This window comes from Amia ocellicauda, chromosome 10, assembly GCF_036373705.1.
Source record: "Amia ocellicauda isolate fAmiCal2 chromosome 10, fAmiCal2.hap1, whole genome shotgun sequence".
In the NCBI taxonomy this organism is placed as follows: domain Eukaryota; kingdom Metazoa; phylum Chordata; class Actinopteri; order Amiiformes; family Amiidae; genus Amia; species Amia ocellicauda.
In genome coordinates this window covers 722,306-746,709 of record NC_089859.1, presented here as the reverse complement: position 1 = coordinate 746,709, position 24,404 = coordinate 722,306, and the positions used below count along the sequence as shown (strand labels likewise).

Genomic DNA, 24,404 nt, shown 5'->3' with positions numbered 1-24,404 from the left:
GGGGAAGCAAAATTAAAACCAATAGGAGAAAATTAGAAACTGTTGAATTTTTACCCTTTCCTTCTGAAAAAACATCCGTCATCAGCCAGAAAATGCTTTGTTGTTGTTTGTATTTTTAGCCAAGCAAAAAAAAATCTACCAAAGGCTAAAGGTATTGTACTTAAGTACAGTTCATGTTTTTCTAACTTAACTGGAGGGCCTGTGGTTTTTCAGTCACTTATTTTGGTGGTGGAGACAAAATAAAACAAACCCCTTTTCTATATAATGAAGAATTGATTAAGAGGATTGACTTGGTGGGTCCCCATCTCAATGTTCTTATCCGTCTTTTCATGGCTTGTTTTAGAACATTCTCTAACCGCCATGTTTTAGTCAATTTTAACTCCCTGTAGCAAGTCTATTTGCAGCCTAAGTTTGTGAATTAGTGCTATAAAGTTGTAAAGCTACAGATATCTACCTTGATCACAGTAATGACACTGTCGGGATGTTAAACTGATCAAGAGGCAATGTACGACGCACATCAAAGTGGTCCTGGAATTCATTGCTATGGGTGATGCACAAATTTCAGTAAAAGATGCATTTCCCTGCATTAATGCATTATCCCTTGAATAACAAATAATGCAAATTATGTTTTCTATTTGATTTTCCTCCTATTCCACATGATAGAATGGCACAGGACTGCAGGAGGTTCGAGTTATACAATTAATCCCACCTTTTAGATCTCCCCTCTTCTGTAAGACAGTACTTAAATATATGTAACAGTATCTATATTTTGAGCAATCATTTGCATATAGATGGCTAATTAAGGGTCTGCGTGATTTAATAATAATTACTGATGATCATCTTTCATATATTATCATCATGTTACTCTACAGAAGTATTTTCTTCTCTCTGTCTCTCTTTGAGGCCATGAGTGTAGCTGTTCAGCTGTTGGCAACTTTATTATAGAGGTGATATGTTACCAATGTATGTCCTTGGAACACCGATTGTGAGCTTTGAATTTCTGTGCCCCCATTTATTTAGTCTTACATGTACATGTATAAAAGGTCTTGCTTGCTACAACATATGTTAGCAAAAAAGTACATGTTTACAAGCACAGTATTCTTGTATAATAACTCAGTGAAATCCCTATTCACAAAAGTTCCTTTCCCGCCCTGCATGTCCAGATCTGGGTTCTGGGATGTTGAGCCTTCACATCAGACTAGTTTAAATAATAGTTATATCATTATAATTGGAGGGTTTATATCGGATATGGAAAAGCAGGAGATGCCTTTTCTCTCTTCTATTAGTGGTAGAGATGATAGAAACACATATTGTTCTAGCCCTGTTACAATAATGATGTGTTCCGATGCAGTCAATAAATATTGACATTCATAATGTAATAAATGGCACAATTGTACATAACCTTAAAAAGACAACGACGCTCAACTTAATTTGTAGGTCAGTAAAAAGGTCAGAAGCCATTAGGATGAATTGTCTTGATTGTCTGTTATGAAATACAGACGTAACAGCTTCAAAGTGAATTTTGCAGAGTCTTGGGAGAATATTGATGAGGGCGTTAGTTCTCTCTGCTCGCTTGGCACATAGCTTTCCTTCTGGAAGGATTGTTTTCTGCTTGTAGTGCATCAAACCAGGCAATCTTTTCCAGCAATGCTTACAGTATTGGACAGATTGCTTTTCTACACATGACCAATGAAATGTATTAATATATGAAAGATAAACTCATTCAGAATGAGGAGCACAATATTTGGGTAAAATCCTGAGGTTATTCAGTCCCAATCCGAAGCCAAATGCCTCCAGGGTTTCTAGTTTGTTTCCTATTTCTCAGAGTAGGATTTCAGCATTAGCACATACAATCATGAAACCCAATACTGCAACCAGCAACCAAACTGGCCTTCTAAGTAGCTGTATGTGGCGATCAATATCCTCCTTTCTTTATTGATCTTCTCCTTAGCTGTCTGTCTTGGTATCGGTCCAGTGCCCTACCAGAGCCTTATGGTTGAGATCATTTTCTTGTCTTTAAATTAATAATGACTAAATCAGTTCATGTTTATTAGGTTTTACTGTCCAAGGGGTTGTCTATTTCTTAAGGTTTGTTGATCTCTAGCGAAGTATAATGAAAACTTAACAATATCCCTTGTTTAAGTTTCAGAATATCTGCATTTAGCCAGTGTTACCCAATTCATACGCTAAAGCATTTCTGGCATCAATTTGAAATTGGTTGGTTTCTAATTTACCTCCCTGTAAAACTCCATGTGAACCATGCAGTAGTCAAATGTTTTCTTTTAAAGTTCTTGGTGTGTCCATCGCACTAACTGTAATTACCCCACATTCAACCTGCATCGCTAAAAAACATCTTACTTCTAGGGTTAAGAGTTATGTCAGATCATGGAGCATGGGGCCGATTTATCTGGGGTTCATCTGAAGATATTTTACATGGATTTCGCTCAAAATAGTGAATGTACTGATGGTTTATAAAGCAAATGATCCCACTTACCCCATATACCAGTTCACCCACCATCCCGTTCCAAGTCTTAGTTTCAGGGTCCCTGGCACCGTACTTTCCGTCCGTTACAATGGACAGTTTGTATTTTATCCCCACATGTTTTGCAATTTCAGAAGCTAAATCGACACAGTAGCCTTCATATTTCTCGTTTCCATCCAGATGGTCAGAGTTTTTCTTGTACATCACATAGGGCGCTTCCTGTTAATCAAACATATGCTAATTTATAGTTACGCATGCATTCCAGACCAGACATTAGTCCCATACACAGTCCATGATACTTTGCATGCTTTCATGCATTGGATGACATACTGTGCTATCACACCATCGACCGCAACTTCACAACGCGCGTTTCATGGCCAACCAACCAGAAGCGCTCACCCGATTCCGAAGCAAATGTACCGCACCCCCATTTTTCCCACAAAGCAACAGGAAATGGAAAGTATTCTAGAACTAGCTAGAAGCATTGGCTATTGTTTAAGGTTAATCCCACTAACTATGGCACCCGCATGGAAAATGCACACACACACACACACACACACACACAATAAAATGGGGGTTTGCTTTTGCTTTGGATCGGCTCAGAAGACATTCACATTCATGAAGTAAATGGCAGTGACTGAAGAGGGAAGTGGCAGTAGTCAACGAGCACATTGCGGCGTCAATGTGCAGAAAGATTGTGCATCATTCCAACGAAAAAATAAAGAATACTTCCCCCCCAAAAAAAAGCAAAAACAAAAGAATAAACCTGCAAATATCTTGCATACAGAATATGCCAGGAAAATTGTGCGTGCTTTCTCATGGCAATCTCCGGTGCAGTTTGCGGACATCATTAAAAGAAAAACTGCTCACAGAGAAGAGAACATATTCCCATTAGAGCAAGGGACAGTTTGGATGCCATCGTGGATCAGCAATGGTTTTATTTTGTTCTGTGCTGAATGTATCCTTTCTCCTCTTGGTTGAAATACAGCTGCTTCTGAGGAGACTTTAGTTTACCTTTCTAATCCAAAATAGACAAACCACTGCCTCCCAAATCTAAGGCTTATCATTTCAGAGTATGGTGGAGGAAGGTTTTTTGTTACAGCTATTAATATCCAACAAAGGAAATGGTTAATTCAGGTGAGGTAAAGCGCCCTTGAAAAATCGGGAGAAAAACTCTTCATTCAGAACAGAGCTACTGGTAGGCAATGCAAAATATATTTGCGCGAGGAAATAAAAACCAAGGACCGGAGTCTGAAGTTGTTTATGTCTTGGCTCAAGCAGAGATTGCATTGCCTGGGGAAACACCATTGCATTTTATCTTGTTGCTTGTTTTGTCTATCCCACGTGTCATTGACCATTTACTTGATGATGGTTTACTTACGCACTCTACGATTGTGATATGGATTTAAACGTTACCATTACCAATACCAAAGCCGTTATTGTGATGTCACTGCTACAACAGGCCACTGAAGTATGGAAAATCAAAATGCTTTGTCACCCACACAGATACAGTTGAAACACTCTGCAGTCGACTGTTTGAACATGTAGTGAGTGGGTGGAAAGCAGCAAAAAAAAAATAGTTCTACCCTCCCAGGACAGAATGTATCGAATCATGGAGTCAACACCTTGACCTTGAGTGGCAGAATTAGTGAAACATTTAAACAGCATGGAAAGTGTACCATGATAGTAGTGACCACAATTGTTCGGTTTTCCACAGAGGATGTGTCGTTGGTGACCTGCTGATCCATAATAAATACAAATCTTTCATATTCGTTCCAGTACCCGATCTGAAAGCAACACAGAAATCATTATTATTATCACCGTTATCAGTATGGTCATTCTCATCAGCAATGTTACAAAGGAAAAGGAGAGGTAGGCCACGCATGAGAGTTTGTTTTTATTCTGGTGTGTGTGTGTGTACACTCAGCAGTAACTTCATATGTTAAAGTGCCTTGACGTGTGCAGAGCCTGCCGTTGACACTGTGCCTTCGAGATATACCAGAAATAAACTGCGGAGAACAGATTGTGACTGGACTCAGATGATCCTTTGGCTGGGATGTGAACGTTGTGTGTAGTGCAGTGTGTGCCTGCTGTTTGTTTGTGCTGTTGTCTTCTCAACTCCTTGTTATTGTTGTTCTCTTATAGTGTTGGATATCTTAGGTCTACTGGCAACTCTCTCTCTCTCTCATATATATACACGTACATTTGCTATAGCAGAGCAGCAAAGTTGAGAGTGGGTTCTTATCTCTCTGAGCTGCATACTATTATAACCTCTTTTATGAAGGATGAGGGGAGGAAACCGAGTCGCCCTTTTCACTTGATATCTCTAAGTCTGTCCTCTCGAGTTTCTACAGAAGGTAATCGGGGAGATATTTTAACGCTCCACTGTGTGCTGTCATTCAAGCACGGCATGCCTTTTATACGCACTGTGCTGTGAGGAGCAATGATTCAAGAGAGGAAACTGGGTGAAATGTATATTGGCAGCTGTTGGTCCGGTAGTATTTAATTGCAGAGCGCTTGAATATATGACTGGACTGAGGTCTGCAGAGGTTAAGGCCAGGACACTAGCCTGCTTGACCACACGACCCGCTTTGTGTCCTTGAATCTTCCTATTGGAAATCATGTCTATGATCCGGCACCTCAAGGCAGGGATGCCAACTCACAGGCTCGGCTCGGGCTTCAGCGTTGCAGGGGAGTAGTAGGGGAACAGTCAGCTAATACATCACCGCTGACAGCTTCCACGCATCCTCTTCCCCCGTTTGCCAATCCCGGCCAAGTGCGAGCCACTCTCTCCCCGGCCTGGCGGAGCTGCACTAATAATTGCAGCACCGGTGGAAAGCATATGGTCCTGCCAAGTGAAACTCAAGCACCTTTGCACTGCTTCACTAAACCTGTTTTACTTCTTCCCTTTCTCCAGATGCACACAGTATGCTGTACGGTAAAAAACACTCCTCAAAAAACAGCCACATGTCCAAAAAAACACAGACATACACATTCCGGTTCTCATATGCTTCCAAATATGAATTTGTATTCATTGAGATCTGCAAACAGACGCCATGTTACTCTACGATGGTACTGCGATGTGTCTAAGATATTAATGGAACAGCAGCCTCACACGGCCCAGTATGGAACATAAGATCGCAAACACCTTTACGTGAATTATTGCTGATGCGATGTACAAGCTATTCAAATATTCTGTATGGTAATCTTTCTCTTCCTCTGAGGTCACTGTATTGCCGTTTACTGTATAACAAGTTATATTACAACACAATTTAGTAGTTCAGCACTGACTGTGCAAATGGGAAATAGTGTCTGAACTAAGCCAGTAATGCTCCTCTAAAAACTGTAATTGCATTGGTTTGTTTTCCTCTATTACTGCTCTCATAACTGCTGTTCCTCATCCAGACGTTGTTTTCTTTACTCATTATTTTAATTGATGGAAAATGAGTAATGTAAACATCTCACTAATATAGCCATCCATGTAGGAAAGACTTTCAGAGATACAGTAAGATCTGTCTTTTTCAGTAATAAGGAATAAGAGCAAGCAGTGCATTTTGCTTTGTGTGTTCAGTATATTTTGCTAAGGTATTGTATACATGTTTCAATTATACTCCAAGCAGGCATGTTGGATAATTACCTGAATATATCAAATGGGGACACATCTACCTAGACACTACTCTTGGTTACAAACGCACAAGCTGGCATAAGATTTTCATGTTGTAATTACTGGTCTAAATCTGCATTTTTATTGTTGTCATACAGACTGTTATCCTGTTATTCTCTCTTAGGCTTAGAAAGAAATGTACCTAAAAAAACAAGTGCCTCATTTTAATTATTTTTCTCATTAGTAATTTTTTAAAAGGTATTTATTTTCATCACTGGGTAACAAATATAAATTAAAAGCCTCTTCATCTGAAACCTGATTGTGTGGTTTTTTCAACCATTCATTTAGAAATTGAGTTAACAATAGCAAGTTGAATTATAGCAAAACTTAAATTAAATTTGTCCATGGCAATTCGCAGCACTGTGCTAACTGTAATAGCTAAGCTTTCTACCAGGAGCCATAGGTTGCAGCTCAAAGTTAAAAAGCTTCTCAGTTGTAAACGCACTGTTCGTGTGTGATCTGAGGCCTGGGCTCTTTCTGTGGACGTGTGGGGGCGAGTGCGGCGGTCTTACCTTGCGCGGACCCCCCACTTTCATCTCGTACACATCGATGGTGTAGTTGGATCTCCTCCCAAAGGTGTCAAACTGGATATTTCCAGTCATACCTTGCACTTGCACCTGCCATGCAGCAACATAGAGAAACCAAGAATGTCACCAGAGACACTTGAAACTTTCTGAGAAAGTGAATCGAAATGCAGATGGATAAATGAAGTTCCATAGGATGAAGAAAATTTAAGACAAGTGTTCATTTATCTTTGAACTTGGATAAGTAGAAGCAGTAGTTCATGCAGAGCCCCTGTCCTTGGCTTCTAAAAGCAAAACCCAATTTCTAATCAGTTAATCTGTTGGTTTATGGGGCTCTGACATAGTGCATGACAGGGTGTGTGTGTAATGGTGTGTGTGTGTGTGTGTGTGTACCGCGAGCGTTTCTCCTCCTACCATTTTCAGCGCTCTCTCGATATCGATGCCTTGACTCCAGGGAACGGCGGGGTTGGCCAGGCAGTCGCCGGCGCTGCCCCTCCGAGACACGTCCACCCGCTGTCTCCTCAGGTAGCGGAAAGCCTCGGCGATCACCAGGATGGCATCGTGGGTCAGAGCGGACGTGTACTGAAACAAGAGTGGCCAGACGTGGGCTCAGTCAGGGCATCCTGAGCAACTGTACCCGTGTCAATGACCCCCTGCTTTGTGTAACTAGATCCCAAAATGAACCTGGGCACGCTTGAGGCTTTGGCCTTCGTGTGGCTGGAAAACAAGATTGATGTCATTGCAATGACATCATACAAGTGTTACAGCAGTCATTGCTGTACCAAATCAAATGGGTCAACCAAAAACAGTGTCTCCAAATCTGCATCCTCATATTAAAAGGAAAGCACTGTTATAGAGAACAAATGCAGTTGAAATAGATAGCCTTTATTTATTTTGTGTTTTCATATTTTTTTCAAGGAAGACTTTAAAGGCATGGGTTTGTTCTAATCCTGACAAAAAAAGCCATCGTTTTTTAATTATGTAGATGTAATAAAAATAAATATGTAATACAATTTTTGTATTGCATTTTTGTAATCGGATAGAATACTGAAATAAGTAGAAGTTTTAATTGGATTTATGTATGAAGAAAGATTATGAATTCTTATGGGATAAAGTGTTTACCATCAAAATGTTTACAGTGGTATTAAATGATTTACTCTTGATTATGCCTCGGGCTGTTACATGTATACTAGAATAGAAAAAACAACAACCTTAAACTGATTATTTGTGTGGTGGTTATTCTAGTGTTAATGACATGCACGAGAGAGAAACTTTAAAAGAATAGCTAGAAGAATACGTTTGATACCAGATGACAAAGCCACTGCCAGATACTATTCATTCTATATCAAAGTGGTCTACATAGAGATTTTCTAGTAAGACTTTTTGGCCTAAATTGAGTGGCCTATATTTCAGTTCCAGAATAAGTTTGAAACACAAACACGTATTTATTACAAAATCCAAAGTTTCAAACTGCAACCTAGTGCTGCTGACTGAGATTATTTCCTTGAATACTGTAGCTGGAGATGACAGTTGATCATAGCAGAGAGATTATATTACTTGATTATAGGTGCTGCCATAGTACTTAAGAACTTGTAAACATAATATTGAGGTATTTCAGGGCAGCGCAGAATAAATTTGAGTTTAGGAAAGAGCACAGGAATTCAAATTTACATATAGCCCAATGTTATTTTTTTCTTTACTGAAGGACAGCGTTTGATTTGAGCATTTGTGATAGTGTTGCATCAGTCTTTTAAGATGGTAAATCTCAGTCATATGAAAACCTGACAGCACCTGAAAAACAGATTAATTACTTCTCTGGGCACAAAACCAAGTCTGTCAAAATCACTTCCTTTCAAGGAATAGCAAAGTAGAAAGAAGTATACTACTTGCGATTCAGTGCTGGAGAAAATGAACTCGGTATTATGATTTTTTTCTTATGCTAATGAACAAATGGATACGCTTCACTTTCCTTTTCTTGGTGCTTTCGGGGGGGAACTTTGAAACACTTGGCACATACACGGCTTGATTTTCAAAAGGGGTAACATAAGAAGCTGGTTGTAAAGTAACATCATTCTAAAACCTCATTTGAATCTTTTTAAAGGGCTTATATGTGATGCAGCACCTTTTAAACTCATGAAAACAGGTAGATAAACCAGGCAGTAAAAATCACTTGTCTTAAAATCATGCTGAAAGAATTAGAGATACTTATTTTATTCTGCTGTTCATTATCGGCATCAGTAATTCACAAATGCTTTGGTATATTTCCCACCTAACCTCTAAACAGGCTTTGGGACAGTTTAATATTGATTGACCATGCAAGTGTTTACAATATATTTTAAAATATAGCTATGGTTTGTATGTTATAGTAACTCTTGATTGAGTATTAGCCTTTGTCTGTTAATGATAGCTTTCTTATAATTTGCCAACCTCAAAAGGTGCTCTGTTGTTGGCAGTAAGTAGTATTATATTAATCTATTCAACTAGATATCACCTATCAAGGAATGAAATATGATGCTGTATATAGATAGCATGGGCATCACCTCCAGCTCAGTTTTATAGAAACCCACTAACATGACACAGTAACTTTGCTTTTAAGACAGGTGAACAGTAATGTTCAGTCCAGGTAGTAGCATTAACTGTTAACTCACGAGTAATGTCTGAAATTAGAGGCCATACCATGCTGTATGTGTTATGTATGTTTAATGTAAAGTATAGATACTATTCAATTAATTTATTCTCCTCACTGCTCTGCCTAAAGTGACTCACAGGGAAGCTCATAATTGGAAGTTGTCAGATTAGAGGGAAAGTGCAAGAAAAACTGGCTTCTGTGCCGACTGTAGGCCCACACTTCAAAGGGGAGGGTTCTTGGAAACATTGAATTCTACATTTATAGGTTAAACGGTTATTACCAGAGCTGACACAGTTTCTCAGATCTTATCTTTTCGCTTAATTTCATAAAGAAAAAGACAAACCTCTCGTTGATTTTCGTTTTTTTTCAGCATCTTACTTTTAAAACAAAATCTATATCAAAATTACAGTACTTGCATTTGAAATTGTCTGCTCTTGCATAGTAAAACTGTCTACACACTTCCTCCAGGCGTTTCATATACATTCAATTCTACAACTTATCTTATTTTAGGCTTCACTTACAAAAAGGATGATTAAACTCGTTCCCATCCCTGCCCATGGAGGCAGTACCCTGAGAGGATGCCCATCGGCTAAAGCAGCCAAACTCCCGGTATGCACCGGAGCTCTAATTAAATCTATTAACTTTTAATGCCTTTTGAAAACTCTTAGATAAGTTTATCCCATTATGGCTGATCTGCACATACAGAATATTAAATAACAGCAGCTTGAAGCCTGATAGGAGAGTTTCTCAACTCCTGGCACACCGACAATCTGATTTTTAACCTAATTCTACTTTAACTTAAAAATGCATGAATATACAAAATTAATAAATAAATAAAAGTCTGACACACATTGACTAAATTAAGCTCTGCAAATCGGATTTGGAGGTGATTTGATTTCCTCAGACGTGAAGTGCATCGATGAGGAGGTGAAGTTTTATCATGGACATAAATATTTTAGGAGGTTGATATATTTCTAACTGCACGACAGGATCTTTTTATTTAAATTTTATTTGGAATTGACAATTCTTTTTGCATTTTTTCATCACCCCCCCAACATTGGCATCGGCCCTTCAATTGCTATGACTGGGCGGGTGGGGCGGTACAATCAGGTTCCTCCAATCATGGCCACCCTCAGCGCTGACTGGAGGAGAGGCGCGTCACTCCCGGGGGTACTGTCAGCCTGTAGGCGCCCAGGAAGGTTTAACCCACCCTAGCCCGGATCTCCCGGTCAATGGATATGACCGGCTAATGACAAAACCTGGTTTCGAAGCCTTTATTATTTTATACCTGTATAAAAAAGATCACAATGTGCACTCTATTTAGTTTAAAATGCCTAACATACAATGTATTTGTTCCTGAATGTTGTGCTACTATACTTTTAAGCTTTATACAGCCCAGGGTTTCTCAACAGTAGCAAAAAATAGGCCAAAGAAAGATTATGAAAACACTAAAATATTCATAAAGCACTACATCGAATGTGGTGAGATCTCAGTTATTAATCCAAACCAAAATGCGGTAAGTGGTATTCCTGTAATTGTGGAAGAATGAACCCCACGTTTATTTAATCGCATAATAATTTGTAGAGCTCAATGGCAAATGAATTAGCTTTCTTTCCAGACCCTCCCAAGATCATGTGATTTGTATATGTTGTCATGGGAGCTGCTTGCGCTCAGCTTTTAGTCATGTTGTGGCTGTTGTTTCACGGCTAGTCGGAGCAGTCTTCATATCACATAAGAGACAGATATATTTACATTTACATATAAATGACTTGTTCCAGAGCCCGGCTTCGGGAGAACTGCATTAAACATGTGGGATCTGAGTCGGCAGCCCTTAATGCTAATGGACATTATCAAGGCGTTTGGCAAATCGAGTTTTGTTGTCTTAATTAGAACAAAATTTCCTCATCGTAGTTGTATGCGTTTGCAGTTAATCAGAAAATCTCGTTGGGGAAACGTCATCAACGGGATTTGGTTTCAAGGGTCTTCAAGTGCAGTGACTGCCGCAGATGCTGTGACTGTGCGTGGATTGTGTGAGGCGAGTGATCCGATTTTAAACAGGAGATTCCCGCTCCCATAACTTAAACCACTCTGACAAAATCAAGCCTGTGGTGGTCGTGTTTGATCACAGACCTGTGACCCAGATACCTACTGAAGGCCCGGCGCCTCCATCTTTGTGTCCTCCCTGTATTCCCTCTCTAACTTTTTGTCTCTCAAAGTCTCCGTCAAGAGCAGGTGGTTGCTGCACCATGACAGTGGGTAATTAAGTACCCTTTAAGAATCCATTTCTTTCTTGATCATTCGCTAATTAGATGTAAATTAAAGCTTCACAATATCTCTCCACTGCAACCTGTATCAATATATTGATCTTTATGCAGAGCAGAATCAACCTTTTCAGTCTTGGGGGGGAATTAAAACATAATTAAAACGCATACTGGGGTGTTAGTAATAGCAGGGACGGACGGGCTGTGCTGTATGTGTTGAAGAGGCTCTGGAGTGGAGAGATGTGCTGTATTAATTCAAGGTGAACGCCACAACCTTTTTCTATTGGAAACCATCCCTCCGGTCTCTGATCACAGGCCTACCTTCAGCGGAGTGTTTCTGGCTTCGGGGAACTCCCTCTCATCCAGTCGGTCCCAGCGCTGCAGAAACTGCTGTACGATTGGGTTTTCAGGGTTGATAATCTGAAACCCAGTTATGTTCGCTCCGCCAAGAAAGACCTTGTCAAGGCTCACGTTCGAAAAGCCCTGCAATGAGAAGGGAAAATTAGAAGCGCCTAGACAGAGCAGAGCGTTGATAAATACTGTTCAATGGCTGCGCAGCACGGGGACCAGCGCTGTTTGTCATAATGCAGTGTGTGTCGGCACAGTAAGCTGCATTCTGTGAAACCTAAAGGCAGAGTAATGGCAAATAGGACTCTGTGTTCAGATTGTTTAACAGCGTGGCAGTGAGGCTCTCCCAGCTGCAAGGTTCGACTTACAAAAAGGAAAACCGGAAAACCACTAAAGCCTTTATTTAATGCATCTGTGCATTATCTTTTGTTCCACACTCCTGGTGCAAATTCATCCATTGTGCATTTTAATTCAAAACCTTCAGGATCTTGGCATATAGATATTTAAATCTATTTGTTATAGATGCTTTCATGCAATAGAATATTTGCTCACACATTTCAGAAGACCTACAGCTCATATTTCGAGCTAATTGTCCCTTTTATGCCAGCAAGTAAACTGCATTAACACAATAATTTGTCGTTTGCACATTTGCATGCTGTCCCAGATACCTTTGGTGGTGTAGGAATGGTCCTGAGCAGACCAGCATGCAGACAAATACAGCGTGACATTTCTGACAACTCTGCAATTCCTGCTTTGATAGAAGTCCATGCCAAAGATCATTATGTAGCCCGGGATGATAACAGGCCCTGACGGACTGCGTTCAGGAGCGAGGCGTTTGTGGGTAATAAAGCTGGAAATCTGCTGGAGGATACCCCCAGATTTAAGAGGAATGTAACCGAATTGAACAGACCAACACGACTCGGTGAATCTGCTGTCTTTATGTTGAAGCGTAATCTCTGAAATTAAGGGAAGTGCAGAACTCTCTTCATAGTTATCGTTGAGGGCATTCATGAAGTCTTCATATTGTTATACACTCTTAATTTATTCACTGGCATCATTTCGGTAAGTTGGAGACTTTACAATAGAGGTCATACATTTACAAACAAACAATGCCTCATGATATTCAACAATTATTAGTACTTTATAAATTGTGATAAAAAAAGCATGAGGGACAAGTGAATCAAGAGACAGAGGCACATAAAATGTAGCCTATAATAAAATCTAAAGTTACATAAACCTTATCGGAATTTATATGTATATAAATGTGTATATAACATTTTCTGTGCACAAGAATCTATTTAGGCTCCGTCTCTGTCCATTTCTGTATCGCTAGCAGCACTTACCAGATTTGCCAGGATGTAGTGGTACCCTCGACTGTTCTTGCCCAGGGTCACAACCTGAGAAGACCGAAAAATCAAAGTAAAACATCAGCTGTCAGCTTTTCTCAAAGTGTTTTCTGCTTTTCTGTAACAGGGCTTATGAATTTCCACCTGGGGTTGTGCCTTTATCTGACACTTACATTAAGCCAATTCAGAATTTCTTTTCTGCTGAAATGTTGATATATATATTTCAGGACAGATTGTTGAGCAAGTGCCTTGACTGTAATGGGCTGTGTCCGAAATGGACAAACCGTAAGTGCCTTTGAATCCGCCTGCGATTATAAATGTGACTGACTTAAAAGGAGTAATTCAGATGGGCTCTTTGTTTGGTCCCTGTGGAGTAGATTCAGAGCGAGACTGGTCTGTGCTTTCTCTTCTGTATTCCTGGTGTGAAACAGGCAGCAGGGAATTTCACCATAGAAACAACGCGGGCGCTGGTCACAACCGATTTCTAAACCCTGCCAAAGAGCACTCTTAAAAGACTTCAGTTCCTTTCAGATTGCTTTTACTTCCTTTAGCTCTGTAAAATGTATATATATTTTTTAATTCACTTTATTTTGTATTTTGTATCATTTTAAGTATAAAATCCCATCACAAATGATGAATAATTCTACCATGAGGCCCTGCTTTGGGCAATGTGAATACAGCATATTGTGTATTTTCTACAGCATAGAACATATATGTGCACATTCATATAGGCAAACATACGCACAGACGTGTGCATATATTTGTACAGATATGGTATTTCTACCTAACAAATGAAAAGGGAACACTACACAATGACACCTGCAACAACTTCCCATTATGTAAATACCCACATGTAGGCCTATGTTTTGAATACATCGATACAGATTCAGTGTACACTCTGGATAAGAACATAAGACAGTGTCCAATCGAGAGGAGCCCATTCGCCCCATCGTGCTCGTTTGGTGTCCATTAATAACTAAGTGATCAAGGATCCTATCCAGTCTGTTTTTGAATGTTCCCAAATTGTCTCTTCAGCCACATCGCTGGGGAGTTTGTTCAGATTGTGACGCCTCTCTGTGTGAAAAAGTAGATAAGTAGATAAAGTACTGAGAGGACATGAAACTCAACATAACTTCAAAAGTTTAGGTCAATTCGTGACTTAATGCAGTAATTGCCTGGTGTTATTTCTAGTGCACTGAGAGAGTTTGGTCTCTAAACTCTTTTTCCTGATTTCCATTACAGTTTATCCCAGAGGTGTTCTATGACATTGACATTTCTGAGATCTGAGCAGCTTTGCAGTGACACGTCATCCTGCAGGATGTACAGTTTCCTCAATGCTGAAAGTAAACTGATGTCCAAAATACCGCAACATGTCCAGGCCATTCACAATGAGCATCGTCCTCATGGCGTGCGCCGGCACTGCAGTCAGTTACCGTACTGATTGAGCGACGCTTGTCCTGTTGCTTTCAGATAATAGAGTGTGCGTCTCGACAATGCAGCTAATCTCTCAAGAATCGAGATCAATTTTAACATATTGCTGCACAGAGTGTGAGATTCATTATCAGCCTGGAGTTTATTTAACTCCAAATTTATGACCCAAACAAACCCAGATTGTTTTTCTGTACAGCATTTGGCATGCTTCGTACTTTTTTAACTCGTTTAGAAAGTATTAAATTAGGGACGTGGTGACTGGGGAGCAGATGGTAACAGGCTGTTTTATTGCTTTAAGAGGAATATGAAAAACAAGGCAGACTGCAAACAAACTTCACAGTAAGGTCTCAGTCAAAAAGGCTGTTATAATACTGTATCAATTATATAAATCTGAATTCTAAGACAGGCAGGATATTTGTATTTATTATTATTAATGCATTTGGTTGACATTTTTATCCAACGCCACTTTCAATGGTACCCAGTCATAGAGTTGTTGTTGTTTTTTTCCCTGAAGCATTCTTTGATTGGTGTCTTGTTCAGTCTCTTATCGCGGATTAGAACCCACAGACCTGCAGTTATGTATCTACAGATAACGATGTCGAGTTCACAGCTCGGACAAAGCAGTTGTAGAACTAATGAGCCCAGCCCGAAGTAGAATTACTACTGGTGTATTGTTATATGAGAATTGGTGGCCGTCTCAATGTGATTGACAGTCTATTAACCTGCAGTATAACATGTTCTTATTAAACACTTGCTTTCTGTTTCGTTTGCTTTTTTCGTACCTAGTCAGACACACTCATTCTTTTTAATCACTTCAGATGTCTGTGTTGTATTCCCACGGCTGAACCACTGAGAATAAAACCAACGAGGGGAGAAACCAGACTCCCAGCATCTACTTGAATCCATGTCTGATTTTTGCACCTGCGGGCTTTGCTTATGTAAGCCATTACAGTGAGTGTGGGATATTTCAAGCTTGCTACCTTCTTCTGGATGCAAGTTTCAGAGGTACAAACTGAGCATGAGCTCGCAGTTGATAAAACCCGAAAAGGACCTGGTCCGTAGTACGGTGGGAGTCTGGGGATTCGAGTTCCTGGGGTGCCTGGTCAATGGACGCACACAACAGACGCCACACAACCCTGGCTTCTTCCATTTTATTGACTTCTGAGTCACTGCCTTCTCCTTTTGCCTCTTCAAATAGGGTTACTGCGTATTGTGTCCACAACAACGGCTGCCTGGCTGCCTCCTGGCATTAAAATGTCATGACTGGTTGCCCCTTTGTGTCACGAGTGAATACACTCCCATTATGAGCAGCCGAAGACTAATGCGATGCCTCAATAAAGCAGGCTTTTACCTCTGAACCCTCACTTTGAATACACCTCCAGAACAAAAAGACAGAAAATCATTAGGATTTTATGCCTCTCTAAGCCTCGGGGAAAAGCAATCAGGACTTTTCATTCTATTCACTTAAACCCCCAAAATGACAAAATAAGCCTATATCTGGCAAAGCAGGTATACAAAGGAGGCTCAAGCTTTTTAGTATTAATTTGTCTTCTAACTATATGTAATTCACTGCCAATTGGGTGCAATTGAATTAATGTCTTTTAAAAACATGGACTCACTCTACCTTTCTTTACATTAAAATTTAAACTTTGACATGTCTGCTGTATTTTCACACTTAATGACTTGTAATTCTGTGTATTAATATGTGTACATTTGATAATTCATGACCATTGCTTTATTCCAGCAAATCAAAGCATATATAAACCTATATATAATATAATTGTGTCTTGTCTGAATTTCCTTATATATATGTATATATGTATGTGTGTGTATGTTTGTGTGTGTGTGTGTGTGTGTGTATATATATATATATATATACACACTCACCTAAAGGATTATTAGGAACACCATACTAATACTGTGTTTGATCCCCTTTCGCCTTCAGAACTGCCTTAATTCTACGTGGCATTGATTCAACAAGGTGCTGAAAGCATTCTTTAGAAATGTTGGCCCATATTGATAGGATAGCATCTTGCAGTTGATGGAGATTTGTGGGATGCACATCCAGGGCACGAAGCTCCCGTTCCACCACATCCCAAAGATGCTCTATTGGGCTGAGATCTGGTGACTGTGGGGGCCAGTTTAGTACAGTGAACTCATTGTCATGTTCAAGAAACCAATTTGAAATGATTCGACCTTTGTGACATGGTGCATTATCCTGCTGGAAGTAGCCATCAGAGGATGGGTACATGGTGGTCATAAAGGGATGGACATGGTCAGAAACAATGCTCAGGTAGGCCGTGGCATTTAAACGATGCCCAATTGGCACTAAGGGGCCTAAAGTGTGCCAAGAAAACATCCCCCACACCATTACACCACCACCACCAGCCTGCACAGTGGTAACAAGGCATGATGGATCCATGTTCTCATTCTGTTTACGCCAAATTCTGACTCTACCATCTGAATGTCTCAACAGAAATCGAGACTCATCAGACCAGGCAACATTTTTCCAGTCTTCAACTGTCCAATTTTGGTGAGCTTGTGCAAATTGTAGCCTCTTTTTCCTATTTGTAGTGGAGATGAGTGGTACCCGGTGGGGTCTTCTGCTGTTGTAGCCCATCCGCCTCAAGGTTGTACGTGTTGTGGCTTCACAAATGCTTTGCTGCATACCTCGGTTGTAACGAGTGGTTATTTCAGTCAAAGTTGCTCTTCTATCAGCTTGAATCAGTCGGCCCATTCTCCTCTGACCTCTAGCATCAACAAGGCATTTTCGCCCACAGGACTGCCGCATACTGGATGTTTTTCCCTTTTCACACCATTCTTTGTAAACCCTAGAAATGGTTGTGCGTGAAAATCCCAGTAACTGAGCAGATTGTGAAATACTCAGACCGGCCCGTCTGGCACCAACAACCATGCCACGCTCAAAATTGCTTAAATCACCTTTCTTTCCCATTCAGACATTCAGTTTGGAGTTCAGGAGATTGTCTTGACCAGGACCACACCCCTAAATGCATTGAAGCAACTGCCATGTGATTGTTTGGTTAGATAATTGCATTAATGAGAAATTGAACAGGTGTTCCTAATAATCCTTTAGGTGAGTATATATATATATATATATATATATATATATATATATATATATATAATATCAATATAAAATATTATAAATTGTAAGTAGGTCATCATTTTGTGCCGCATCCAGATTATGAACATGACACCCAGCCAAGGTACAGTAATACACAAGCCTATTTTAATAATTAAGGTATTTATCTTTGATTAAACTGGCAGGTGTGTTGAAGGTTAGCATTCATAATATAATTTCGAAATTTGCAAGCAGAGGGAGGTGAGAACCACAGGGCTGGTGAGAAGCTACTGGAGACATGATTGCATTGCCTTTCATATCACAGAGACCGCAACACGCTCCATGCCCGTGTGCTCGACTGTCCTACGCTTGTCTCTGAATGTCATCTATTACAATTCCTTGATAATACATTGAACCGATTTCAACCTCTGAAGTTGATCTGATCAGATTAAAGAACACCTTCCCCCAATTAACCGGATTTCCCCCTAATTGCCTCCGTTCTCCTGGTTTTGCTTTCCCACATCTGTTCATTCTCCTCCCCAACAATCCTATCAGTGACGGGGGATTTGTTCACTTCCGATTCCGATTAATTTTGTGTTTTCTAATTGTCTCCAGAGAGGACAGAGCCTTAATCCCCCAAGGTTGTAGCAGAGTCCCTTTCTTCCATTCTCTCGGCTGTTTTTATGATGAATCTCGTAGGCGCGGTGTGCTGTTTAGTGGTCTCCATGTATTTTTAAACTCTCCTGCTGCAACTCTACCCTAATCTCTATCACGCTGGCAGTGTGGCGCGCAGAATGATGGACTGCTCTCCGGCTGTGTAATATATCAAAAGGTTTCCCATTTTCCAGAGAGAAGGTCCTTTCACGCCAGTTTAAAACTCATTCTCTCTTCCGTCTGTAGCTTTTCTACGGTGTTAGTGTTTGACATTCACTTCTCCTTCCATCTTTCCTAATATTGTGTTATGTAAGCCATGGCCTGCACATCTAAAAGATCACGGATGATGTCGATCATTTGCGTCTGGAATCAGCCAAAGATGAATCCTAATCTCTCCTAGACGTAAACTACGTTGACCTTTTACCTTCCTGTAAAAAAACCAAATACCACGAATCATAGGCTAGCGTCTCACTCTCAAACAAACCATTCTTGGTTTTCAGCACTCAACAAAACATCACTGCTTCGGTTTGCATTTGTCACATTGTGTGGCATAAATAGTAAAGTAAATGACAGTAAACGCCCGTCAAAAGTCATTCAAGTCTTGATATCTGACATTTGTGACATCACTCTGCCCCACACTTGAATTGTATTTTTAGCTGATAAAAAATTAACCATGAGAAGGAACATGAACTCCACTTGCTGCAAAGGTGTGGTGAAACTACAAATAACTAAAATAATTGAAAACAATGCCTTTGATGTGCTGGCAGGTCACATGGCAAGGGCCAGTACTTCAGTAAATGAATGGACAAGCTACTGGTAAAAATTACTATTTAATAAAATTATTAAAAGTCTTTTGGTGAATTTAAACAAACAATTACAACAAATGTACTCTCACTTTGTGACATTTCAAAATATGAATGGTACTTATGCATTTAAAAAAATAACACTTGTGGTTTCTCTTATCCCAAGATGGATTCCCCCCCCCCCCCCTCTAATTTAATGCAAACAAAAGAGTGTTGCCATCTGTGCCTGTGACTTAAGGGCAGCTTGAAGGATCTAACAAATCAATTTATCAAATCAGGAGATCTTATCCTAAATTGAAAACATCAAACTGAAAATGAAATTGCTCAACACCCATCTAAAGCTATCTTGGGTGGTGAGCTTTGACATGCTCTGTGGATCTGGATCTATTCTTCAGCACTTACAGTTCTCCTGATTGAATGCAGGCAGTCCTTGGTTGAAGAGGTACGCTACATATAATATGACGAAAGAATGGTTAATAATTCTACCCAAAAGAGAGAGAGTGTTTATGTCCCTTGCTTTAGAAATGCAGAAAATTATACAGAATCCATTAGTTTTTTTCTAAACATTAGATCTTGGTTTATTTATTCAAATCCACTATATGTTTCAAATATATATTGAATTTGATTTTGCAGACTCTGCTGTATAGTGCGGTTGTGATGTGTTTCTGGGAATGTGGTCTTCTGTTACAGGTTTGTGTGGCTGATTTAATAGGATTTTGCTAGCATACTTCTCCTAGATTTATGTGTTTAAAATATACTGTAAGGTAAACTCTTGTTTTGAATGTGTGTTTGTGAGTAACTTGAGTTTTCTTCCCTGTTCAGGCAGTGTTAGGTTTTATGGGAAACGTCAAATCAAGATGCATTGCAAGTCTGAGCATTTACATCGGCTGTATAAAACTGAATGCATTTGAAAGCTGGAGTTTGTCAGACTGTATTTTGCAGCAGTGATTTCTTGTCTCTGGTTTCATGAGTGTTATTTGCAATAACATAACCTAAAGTTAAATAGACAGTACTATCTTATGTTAGTCATCCTGTCTGTAGCTTTGGCTGCAGCACTAAAACAAATTGTTTCATTAGGATTTTTTTCAATTGATTTTATTTGCATAATATGTTCTTTAATACAAAAAGTGATACAAATGGAAGGAAGGGTATTTAAGCATAAAGCAAAAGTCTCATATTTGGAAAACTTAAATACATCAACAGACATCAGATCATTTTCCAGCATTGTGTTGCAAAAAACTTGCTAATCTATGAGGTCTTATTGTGAGAATCTGTGTGTGTAGACTAGTGGTATATACAGCAAGAGAAAGTAGAGCTTATGTTGAGAAGGACTTCATACCCCCAGTGAAGGATGCAGCTGAATCTGGTGGGTTTGGTTGTTTTGCACCCTGTAGTCTTGATGCCCTTGTTAGAACTGAGGGATGGATGGATGGATGGATTCCATAATATACCAAGATATTTTCGCTATGAAGCCTGGCATCCTCTGCCAAGAAGATCAAACAGAACGACCCAAAGCACAGCTCCTAGTCTCTGACCAAATGGGAAAAGGAGCACAGTATTGGCCATCCCAATCTCCAGACCCCAATCCCAATCCAATCCAAATGCATTTAAATGAGAGTTGTTTCCTGCTTAGATTTACACAACCTACTCAATACCTTAAAGGGGAAACAATTCCATTAAATGCATCAAAATGTATGGTTGAAACACAAAACAAATGTGACAAAGTCTAAGGGGGTGAATACTTCATAAAGCCACTGTGTTTACTTATACTAGAAATGTACAATAGTCCCATTTTATATTCTTCTAGTCTCTTCTACCTTCAAAGCATGTTTTTTCTATTGCTGATGACGACTAGGTCACCTTTTGTGAAGCTTTAAAAACACAGTTCACCAGCGTTCATCAAACCTTCATGGCGCTGACAGGCTGTGTGACCTGTGGCCTGTTCCACGCGTGAGTGACAGAATTGGGGGATTTTATCCAAGACGAGACGGAGTTGCTGCTTCTGGAGAGCTTTGCTATAAACCCTTTGGCCCTACTGTTGAAGATGAGACAAAAACAGAAGCCTGGACGAGCAGAAGACCTTTAATCCCAGGCAGCCCAACACTGGCACCTTCACTTCCCAGAGCAGCTACGGCTTTCAAACGCCTGTCATCCGAAATCGGGAGTAAAATTAACTGTTTAGATGTGTAATCGCTGGGAAGACGATCGCACATGGTTTATAATTTCATGTAAACTAGGAATAATTATTTTTTGTATGCTGTTACTGGGGCTTAATGGGGCAGTCAGTGACATAGTAAAATATGTTATTAGAAGAGATGGGCCTTATTTCAGTCTGCATGTCCTGTTGATTCATCTCCTACGTGTGAATGTTATGGTGCTAACAGGTTTTAAATCTAACGCATGCCATACCATGTACCTGTGAGATTGCACCCCGACGGCCTTTCTCAATACTGTATTGTGACTTTATTGTCTTAAAAGGAATAGGCACGGTACCCTGCTGTGGGATCAGACCACACACATGCCTGCCTTCTTCATTGAGAAGCTCTTGCACAACCAAAACTGATTTCTTGACTTTCTTATCAGAAGAAAAATGTAACGAGAAACACAATTGTCATAATTGTGGCTCTGTACGCCACCACAAAGGAAACAATCAAGATGTTTTTTAAGTGTAGACTTTCATATTTAATGTGAGGGTAGTTACATCCACATTGGGTGAACGGTGTAGGAGTTACACCCATTTTTATATGTGGTCCCCCCGATTTTAGGGGCTCAAAAGTATTTGGACAAACTAACATAATCATGAATTAAATTGTGAGTTTCAATACTTGGTTGCAAATCCTTTGCAGTCAATGACTGCGTGAAGTCTGGAACCCATAGACATCACCAGATGCTGGGTTTCTTCCCGGGTGATGCTCTGCCAGGCCTGCACTGCAGCTGTCTTTAGTTCCTGCTTGTTCTTGCGGTGTTTTGCCTTTAGTTTTGTCTTCAGCAAGTGAAATGCTGCTCAATTGGATTCAGGTCAGGGGACTGACTTGGCCATTGCAGAACAGTCCACTTCTTCGGCTTAAAAAGTCTTGGGTTGCTTTCGCAGTCATCAAATCCATTGTGGTGGCGTACAGAGACAAAATGATGACAATTGTGTCACTGTCCAAATATTTATGGACCTAACTGTATATTTTGACCTGTTTACACAAGTTAATAAATCTTACCACCAGGTTTACTTGGTGTAAGAAACTGAACTTATTTCAGCAGTCATTTCTTAGAATCGCCATACATTAACAGCAGGTACAATAAACAAGAGCCAGTTTATTACAGTATACATATTTCAGTCATAGTGGATACAAATCTAATACTTTCTTCAAATTGAAAAATGCAGTATGCAAATGTGACAAGGGGTTAAAAATAAAAGGAAAGCATGTTTAAAGAAGTTAGAACTTTTAAAACCCAACAAAGTTTAAAGGTATATCAATGTGATATATACACTCACCTAAAGGATTATTAGGAACACCTGTTCAATTTCTCATAAATGCAATTATCTAACCAAACAATCACATGGCAGTTGCTTCAATGCATTTAGGGGTGTGGTCCTGGTCAAGACAATCTCCTGAACTCCAAACTGAATGTCTGAATGGGAAAGAAAGGTGATTTAAGCAATTTTGAGCGTGGCATGGTTGTTGGTGCCAGACGGCCGGTCTGAGTATTTCACAATCTGTCTCAGTTACTGGGATTTTCACATACAACCATTTCTAGGGTTTACAAAGAATGGTGTGAAAAGGGAAAAACATCCAGTATGCGGCAGTCCTGTGGGCCTTGTTGATGCTAGAGGTCAGAGGAGAATGGGCCGACTGATTCAAGCTGATAGAAGAGCAACTTTGATTGAAATAACCACTCGTTACAACCGAGGTATGCAGCAAAGCATTTGTGAAGCCACAACACGTACAACCTTGAGGCGGATGGGCTACAACAGCAGAAGACCCCACCGGGTACCACTCATCTCCACTACAAATAGGAAAAAGAGGCTACAATTTGCACAAGCTCACCAAAATTGGACAGTTGAAGACTGGAAAAATGTTGCCTGGTCTGATGAGTCTCGATTTCTGTTGAGACATTCAGATGGTAGAGTCAGAATTTGGCGTAAACAGAATGAGAACATGGATCCATCATGCCTTGTTACCACTGTGCAGGCTGGTGGTGGTGGTGTAATGGTGTGGGGGATGTTTTCTTGGCACACTTTAGGCCCCTTAGTGCCAATTGGGCATCGTTTAAATGCCACGGCCTGAGCATTGTTTCTGACAGGATAATGCACCATGTCACAAAGGTCGAATCATTTCAAATTGGTTTCTTGAACATGACAATGAGTTCACTGTACTAAACTGGCCCCCACAGTCACCAGATCTCAACCCAATAGAGCATCTTTGGGATGTGGTGGAACGGGAGCTTCGTGCCCTGGATGTGCATCCCACAAATCTCCATCAACTGCAAGATGCTATCCTATCAATATGGGCCAACATTTCTAAAGAATGCTTTCAGCACCTTGTTGAATCAATGCCACGTAGAATTAAGGTGAAAGGGGGTCAAACACAGTATTAGTATGGTGTTCCTAATAATCCTTTAGGTGAGTGTATAATTAAAGTTTCCTTATACACTAATGATGGATGCATTTTGGTTCAAGTTAAAATGTTAGTTTCCTTGTCTCTCTCTGTACTTGTGCCTTCCAGTCAATAGTCTGTGGTGGTCCGCTTGTTTGGTACAACTGATCCTGACGTGTAGTTGCATGCCTGTAAGAACTATCATAGTTGTATGTTTTGGGGCATTGGTTTGCATTATACATTATGTGAAAAGTTGCTTCATGTGAATGCATATTTGTATATCAACACTTTCAGCAACCAGAATATGACAAATGAAACATCGCCAAGTCAGTCCACTGGTTTCCGCGGTGCTCTGTACTGATTCACGCACACACTGGACTGGCGGTGTGTACAGCGCACTCCATGTTTGTGTTTTTGCATCTTATCCAATAACTGAGGCAATCACGGCTACACAGTAACTCCCCTTTCCTCTGTAAATACTCTCTCTTACCGCCACGGGGAGGGGACAAAGAAAAAACGTTTGAACTCGCTCTCGAAACTGCCGCAGTCGTCTGATATCCAGCACTGACAAGTGGAAAGAGACTTCCCTTT

The 24,404-nt window shown here is 40.1% G+C and overlaps 1 protein-coding gene across 3 annotated transcripts in view; it reads right to left on the bottom strand.

Annotated features, from left to right (window-relative positions):
• gria3b (glutamate receptor, ionotropic, AMPA 3b) overlaps positions 1 to 24,404 on the bottom strand; it is a 119,742-nt gene that overhangs the window by 29,892 nt on the left and 65,446 nt on the right. For all 3 annotated transcript variants that reach the window (XM_066714672.1, XM_066714673.1, XM_066714674.1), the window contains exons 5-10: positions 13,252 to 13,305; positions 11,882 to 12,043; positions 7,085 to 7,252; positions 6,659 to 6,763; positions 4,162 to 4,269; positions 2,495 to 2,701 (exon numbers count right to left, since the gene is read on the bottom strand). In XM_066714672.1, coding sequence (XP_066570769.1) covers positions 2,495 to 2,701; positions 4,162 to 4,269; positions 6,659 to 6,763; positions 7,085 to 7,252; positions 11,882 to 12,043; positions 13,252 to 13,305 — 804 coding nt within the window. The remainder of the gene's footprint in view (positions 1 to 2,494; positions 2,702 to 4,161; positions 4,270 to 6,658; positions 6,764 to 7,084; positions 7,253 to 11,881; positions 12,044 to 13,251; positions 13,306 to 24,404) is intronic.